Source organism: Atta cephalotes, assembly GCF_000143395.1.
Source record: "Atta cephalotes unplaced genomic scaffold scaffold00018, whole genome shotgun sequence".
NCBI classification, from domain to species: domain Eukaryota; kingdom Metazoa; phylum Arthropoda; class Insecta; order Hymenoptera; family Formicidae; genus Atta; species Atta cephalotes.
In genome coordinates, this window is record NW_012130082.1 from 3,142,914 (window position 1) to 3,150,477 (window position 7,564).

At 30.0% G+C, this 7,564-nt stretch overlaps 1 protein-coding gene across 1 annotated transcript in view; it reads left to right on the plus strand.

Moving 5' to 3' along the window:
- Positions 1–7,564, plus strand: part of LOC105618892 (transmembrane protease serine 9-like) — a 42,247-nt gene that overhangs the window by 24,455 nt on the left and 10,228 nt on the right. Inside the window, exon 2 of the mRNA XM_012200422.1 lies at positions 5,444–5,619. Within this exon, the coding sequence (XP_012055812.1) occupies positions 5,444–5,619 (176 nt within the window). The remainder of the gene's footprint in view (positions 1–5,443; positions 5,620–7,564) is intronic.

A 7,564-nucleotide genomic window follows, 5' to 3' on the forward strand; every position in this document is an offset into this window, starting at 1 on the left:
TAGACGACAATCAAGTGATTAAACATTAATATATCGAGCATATTAACTAATCACATTAAATTATTGTAATATGGCTAATAGACTTGTGATCATATAATTGTAATCCTATTTGCAATCTATATGGCTACAGATAAAGTACACCTAAATCATAGATTATAATAGATTTATAAATTTTAAAGGTATATTCGGAGAAACATTATTAGTGCTATTTGTGTCATTCCATCTTCATCGTTTATTAAACGTCGTTTATAAAACAAGGACAATAGCGATATATTCTCCTCATACATTTTTAATTTAATTTCTGAATATTTAATCGTTTAATATAGTAACATTTATAATAAATTATATGATAAGAAATATTATATAGATCAAAAGTAAAAAAAGATTATTTAGAGATTCTTTAAACCATTTACAAAATCACAATTTCCTTTTACCAAGACATATTTTTAGCAGATTTTGACACAATTCATAATAGTTTACTTTTAATCAATCGTATTTCTGCTTTTTTCCATCAAGTAGATACAGGAATGAGTAAATATTTCATTCCGCATGTCAAATTTCGACAGCCAACTGACCGGACGATCGAGATAAAATGCATGCACATGAAAAAAGATGGAATTAACGCTCCGCAAAAAATTGTCTCCTATGTTGATTTACGTCCGAAAAAGCTCCCGTGGCAGAGACAGCGCGTTGATAGATTATTTGAACAACACGTCCCGGTGCATAATGCAGGTTATATAAAGAGTCATTATCTCATTTACAATTCACTCTTTGGCGAAACATCAGATGGAACATCGGTACGCGGGTGAATTTATAAAGATAATTATTTGTTTTACCAACAATAAAACGTTCGTTTTTATCAAATATTTAGGATTTATATTATGAGGAGGCAAAGCAAAGTGGTTTATTCATCAGACCAACTACCTGCCAATCGTTCTTTCGAACAATTACATTGATTGTTATGAGCATTAATTTTACGCATCGTAACTGAATAATCAACCGCGAGATTATGCAACATACCGTAGATGCAATGCAACGTTAAAAATAATTATTCTTCCATACCAAATCGGCGTCGTCGTCGAGAATTGAATAAAATTTTGGTAATTATTACCATTCAGCAAATTATAATCAGTATCTGGCGTCCATTAAACAAATTAAATTATTTTCCAAAATTCTATATCCGGAGTTTATGTTTTATTTATATTTCGTATAAATATATACTTTAATATTACTAAAATATTTTCAGAAATTCGGTTGACTCGTTTTAAATCCAGCGATTTGTAAATAAAAGGTAATCGGTATTACATGGAAAAATATTCCGCGCATGAAATATTCGACTCGGATACTACCGTTATTTCGGTCGATAAACAAATTACGTTTGCGCGCAAATTACATTGCTGTTACGTCACAGTTTACGATCGCTCGAATATATGGCTGCGTCGAAAATCGAAAAAATGTGGTTTACCGCTAACAGAAAAAGTAATGACATATTTTATGAAAGTACTCGAAATTGAGGAAATAAACTTGGTCGAATGACGGTGCAAGTAGTTCCAGGCTATTTAAAAGAAAAAAACTAGTTGCATTTTTGGCATTAAGCTGCTTTTTTCCAAACAAGAAGTGAATACGTGCGCAAGATAGAAAAAAACGAGATAGAAATTAACAAATAAATCTTGCCGAAAAGATCGGAAATTGAGACGTACACAACCTCATGACATAAATGAAGAATAAGAGCCATGCTATTCTAGATTTTGTCAATGACCGTTCAATGTCAAAATCATGACGGATGATATCAGGAAGGTTCTTAATCCGTACGAGGTCGCAAAAAGACTCTATAAATTTGTAATGCTGGCAAACTTACGGTTTGTTGAAGAAGATACAAGAAAAAGACAACATAAAACATCCATTATTGCATTTTAGTAATACAAATACAAATTATAGAGTTTATTTAATATATATTGAAAGAATTTATTATATTTTTTTCAAGAGATATCTAACTTAGTTCGTTTTTTTTTCTCTCTCTTTATTATGTAGTATAATAAATTATGAAAATAGTAACACTATTTCGAACATTACACACGTTTAATGAAAAACGATTCATATGCCTTGTCTCTATTAAAAAGGTATTGAAATTGTGAATTTATTGACTGGCGAGCAAGTTATCCGTAAGATAATAAGTATTACTTTTAATACGTATTGATAAAATTGGAACGCTTCCCTTTAAAACGCCATCGCGTTAAATGCATTACCGCGCAGATTTTGGATTTGTAACATTTTTAATTGGCCCGGAGAGAACACTTGATGTAATTACTCGGTGAGTAATTTGTAAAGAACTTTTTATCTCATTGGTTTTTCAGATGAAATATTAAGTCCGAAATTGTTACGACAGACATGTCCATGGCTGTCTCCAGATTTATCTTATCGTTGGCAGAGAATCAATATCAAACAAAGTTTAATCTCTTTAATATTTTATATAACATATATAAATGTATTATGCGAATGACGATCGTTAAGGAGATTTAATTGTCACAATTGCAATTTAAATTTCTCTCCTTTATTGCTCCAATCAATCACAAATACGAAGTACACGTATATACACGTATAATATACTTATCGCTTGGCGATATAACAACTTTTCTTGTGCATTCGTAAGTTCGTACGATTTATTTTGTCAATACAATAAGGGCACTGTGACTTCGACTGCCAAGATTCTGTCGATTTACGGCAATAGCCAAGTTTCTCCAAAAACACAATGAGAGAGACAGAGGGAGAGAGAAAGAGAGAGAGAGCAAGCTTTTTTTCGACCTTTCCAAACACAATCGACTCGACTGGAAGGATAAACGAGGTGCCTCCGCACCAAACCTGGTCACCAAACCGAGGCATTGGTCGTATTATCATGATCGCGCCCTCGGGCTGCTTTTGACATATCTATTACGCGTTTCGGAATAGAGGTGACTTCGAATTCTGTGCTACCAACGCCTCCCTCTCGGCCGCTTCGACGTGCTTTCCTCGCCCGTTATAGAAGAGCGACGGGTATGGGTGGAAATGTGGTGGTGTAGGCGTAGAGGTCCAATTAATCAGTCGGGGCGTGAAACGAGAGGGGGATCGAGGTTCAAGGGGGAGGGAGGCGGTGAGAGGTATAGAGAGAAGGATAACCAGGGTTCCGCGCGTGGGGCAGGGACGTCGCAGCGATTGTAGTGACAGATCCACCGTATCTGTCCCTATCTGTTCGAGGCATTAAATCCGTGCGACGCCAAGCGCTGTGCCACAGGAGGGGATCCACTCGAATCGGTTAACATTTCGGCAAAGCGACAATTTCAGATTTCAATTAAACACAACACTATCAGACGCGCGGTTGGGCCGAGACAAATTTTAAGAATGCATTTTTTCCCAATTCCTTCGTTCAATAAAAAATAAGTTATATAAAATATATTTAATTTACTTTTTTTACTTTCAAGAACTTTCGATTGCTCGTTTATATCGTTGATATATATCAAGACAAGTTTATTTCTTTCACAAGCACGCATATGTAATTAAATCAATCATAAAGAAATGCAAATTAATTCCTTTAAACAGAGAAATCAATTATTATTCTTTTTCTGAAAAATTTGCAAACGAAATTATATAATAATTAGAAACATTCGAATTGTAATTTATTATTAACAATTTGTACGAAAGATCTAATAATAAACTTTTGAAAAGACTTTTCCATGTCCTTTCTATAATAGCAGAATCAATTACAATTCGACGTAATTAGTGCAATTTAATTAATATTAATTAACAGCACAATTTATGATTATTAGTTGTGGTATAATGGACTGTATAATCGTCAACTGCAGCCGAATGTGTTTTCACTATTTTGACCGCATTTATCGCATTGATGTAACAATAATAGCCTTTCCTTTAATTAATGTTAAACTGTATTGATATGACATTTTCGAATTTCTTCAATTTGTATAATATACTGATAATCACTCTTTATGATGTTTCAATAAAATGTACTGATAAAAATAGCAACTCATGTATATACGAAAGAGATTTAAATAAAAATTTTGCATTTTTGTAAGTAAAAAACAGTAAATATTTCGAAATTTTTTAAACAATTTTATTATTCATAAATATTTTTTTTATAATATATTTTATAATATTTACACGACAATCATAAATATTAGTTTATAATCTTACATATAGTTTATAATCTTACAATAATCCATTGTAAATCTTTTTTTGAAGAAATTCCATTATCCATTGAAGAAATCTTGAAGAATATAACTTTCAGTAAATTTTACGATTAGAATCTGTTACATCTATGCTTAAAAATTGATTGTATTGTCATCTCGTTGGTCTTCCAATTATGCATACATGGAAGTCGCTCTACTCATTTATGCCATGTCACGAACATTAATCATCAAATACTAAGGACGATCGATAGCCTGTCAATATGCTCTCGTCAACAAGAGTGCAGATGGTAATTCCCTACGGATCGGAATAATCGAAACATGGTCCGATGACCGATACTAACAGCGTTTGATAATAATTGCAATATTTCAGATGAGTCTCGGTTCTCTTAACTTTCCAATCTAGTTCGCGAACAATTTACCCTAATCAATAAAGTTGATATAATGGCATAAATTTGTACTGAATAAATATAATTGTGTTAGCGATAAAATAAATAATAGAAAACGGAAAATCCACTTTAGACATTCTAAAATTCGCAATCAAATTCAAGATAAAATTCTATTTATAATTTTATATGTTACATATCCTAAATATAAATATAATATTCTGATATATATTTTGTATACATGAATTTTACTTTAAATGTCTTTTATATTACATGCAAAATTATAAATAGAATTCTATTCCTATTCTATATTACACGCAGAATTATAAATAGAATTATAAATAGAATTTTGTCGTGAATTATAGATCGTTTAAAGTGAGCTTTTGAAAGAAAAATTATAAAGTAGGATCTCTTAATATATTTATAACACAGCACGATTTATGGATTATACAATTTTGTCGAAAGCTGGTAACGATAAGTTCTTTTGCATGGAAATATATAAACGAGAAAAAAAGACACTAATTGCAAGGAAATAACACGTTAATTGGATGTCCAATTAATCCTGTAAAAGTGAAATGTTTTTCTCTTTTATTAAGATAGAAGAGGAACGACCAGACGATGGCGCTAAATATCGTTAAACAGATTACACGGCGTGTCGTCCGATTTGGCGACTTTCTAGACACTTTCTCAATGTGCCGATATTCGTCTTCGCTTCATTTGCGACCAAAAGCGAGATCGAGCGTTTAAGATCGTGTCGCTATCGATTGATGTTAGTGGTTGAGAGTATCGGACGAGTCGAGCATTTGCACCCGACTTTGCAACGAAATAGCTGAGGCAATTAATCGTTATCGAACATTAATCGAGGAAATTCGTATTTGTTAGTGGCAGATGTTCCTTGCGGCAGGAGTGAGATGGCACGAGAAGCCAGAATTGTCGGAGGTCAGGATGCAGCGCCACATGAATTTCCATGGATGGTGAGCATAACAAGGAAAGGTGGACACTTTTGCGGCGGCGCCATTTTGAATGAGAAATTTATATTAACTGCTGGACATTGTTTATGTTCGTAAGTAATCCTTGATTTAATAATTTATATATTACAAACTGCATTTTTCGTGTTGAACACAGAAATCATAAATTTTTTATTCTTTAGCTCTAATGTTGACAGTTTATCATTTATCATTTATCATTTATCATAAATAGTGATTATCTTAAATAATTCAAAATAATTTAAATAATTAAATTCCCTCTATTAATCTTTATATAGGGTGTCCCATAAATTTTTGCCAACCGCATTTGTGTAGACAGAGAGGACTAAACTGAGTCGAAAAGTCCTCTATCATTTTGCAATTTTCGCAATAGTTAACAAGATATTAATTATTAAAAATTGCCGAATATTGATCTTAAATAATTTTTTATTCAAATATACTATCAACTTTACAGAAAAATTGCAATAAACAAAAATCATTAATTTTCTTTTCATAAATTCTGAAAAAATTCTAAAAAAATTCTTGGAACTTTATGAGAAGAAAATAAATAATTTTTATCTCTCGCTATTTTTCTGAAGTTGATAGTATTTGAGTAAAATATTATTGAATCTATACAAAAGCGATTGGCAAAAACTTATGGGACATCCTGTATATTAAATAAATTTGTTAAAATCAATTTAATTAGAAATTTTTAGAATTGAAATAAATATTATATAGAACAAGAAGTTTAGATCTTTTTATATATATTATTTTAATTTTATATACCTATTTGAAATATATTAATTTTTGTTTTTATGATAAATATGTATGCCAAAAAAAAGTAAAATTATATGAATAATACTGATATATTAATGGCATAAATCCAAAATTATATACTATAGCACGTCCTTAATTTTGCTTATACTTCAGTAACAAGTTTTCAAAAGATGCATCTTCATTAAGGGAGTACATAGTCTCTATAAAGACTAAGTCCTTTATGAAGTAGGCTTTAATTTCAACGGTCGATCTGAAACTTACAATTTCTTGACAACTTTTAATAGGATGTTCGCATATTAAATCTCGTTAAATCCGCCAGAGGACGCTTGATTATTATCTCAAAAGTCTATCTATGTATAAAATATTCCATTTGTTGCCCTTAATAATAATAACACTTTGATTTCTTTTGAAGTTTAATCGGTCAGACATTTAATGTTGAAATTTGAAAACCTTCTATAAACTATTACAAATTAATAATTTTCGATAACACTTTGATTTCTTTTGAAGTTTAATCGGTCAGACATTTAATGTTGAAATTTGAAAACCTTCTATAAACTATTATAAATTAATAATTTTCGATATGCTACTAAAGAAAAACTTCATCTTAAATTAATAAAAAACATTATTTTAAAATTTGTATTAATTCCCGATTTTAATACTTCAGATTTATGTTGACAACGTATTTTCAAATATTTTGAAATTTTTTAATTTGAATTATATAATATATACAAAATATAATCAGTGATTATTGAAATTTATATTATATATGAAATTTATATTATATATGAGACACATGTGTAAATTTATCTCATTTGCAAACGATCTATTTTTTTTAATTGCTGTACCGAGAAAAATAAATCATTCCTCAAAGGAAAAAGACCTTGATACAAAAGCACAAACAAAAATGATGACATAAAAGTTATTGTAAAATTTAACCGATATCACAAGAATTTCTCTACCTGTTATATATAAATAAAGCAAATAGAGGAGTATGTGTACCATATGATTTTTATCGCGTTACTATGTCAAGAGAAAAGTTTTAAATAAAAATAAGCAAAAATTTCAAACTGCATTCGCGTAAAATTCATTGCTAATTAATCTATAAACTATTTCTAATAAAATATATATATATATATATATATATATATATATATATATATATATATACTAACTAAACTAAATTAATTAATTAATTATATACTATACTACTACTAATAATAATTATATATAGTTATTACTTACTTACTAAGTAATAAATTAA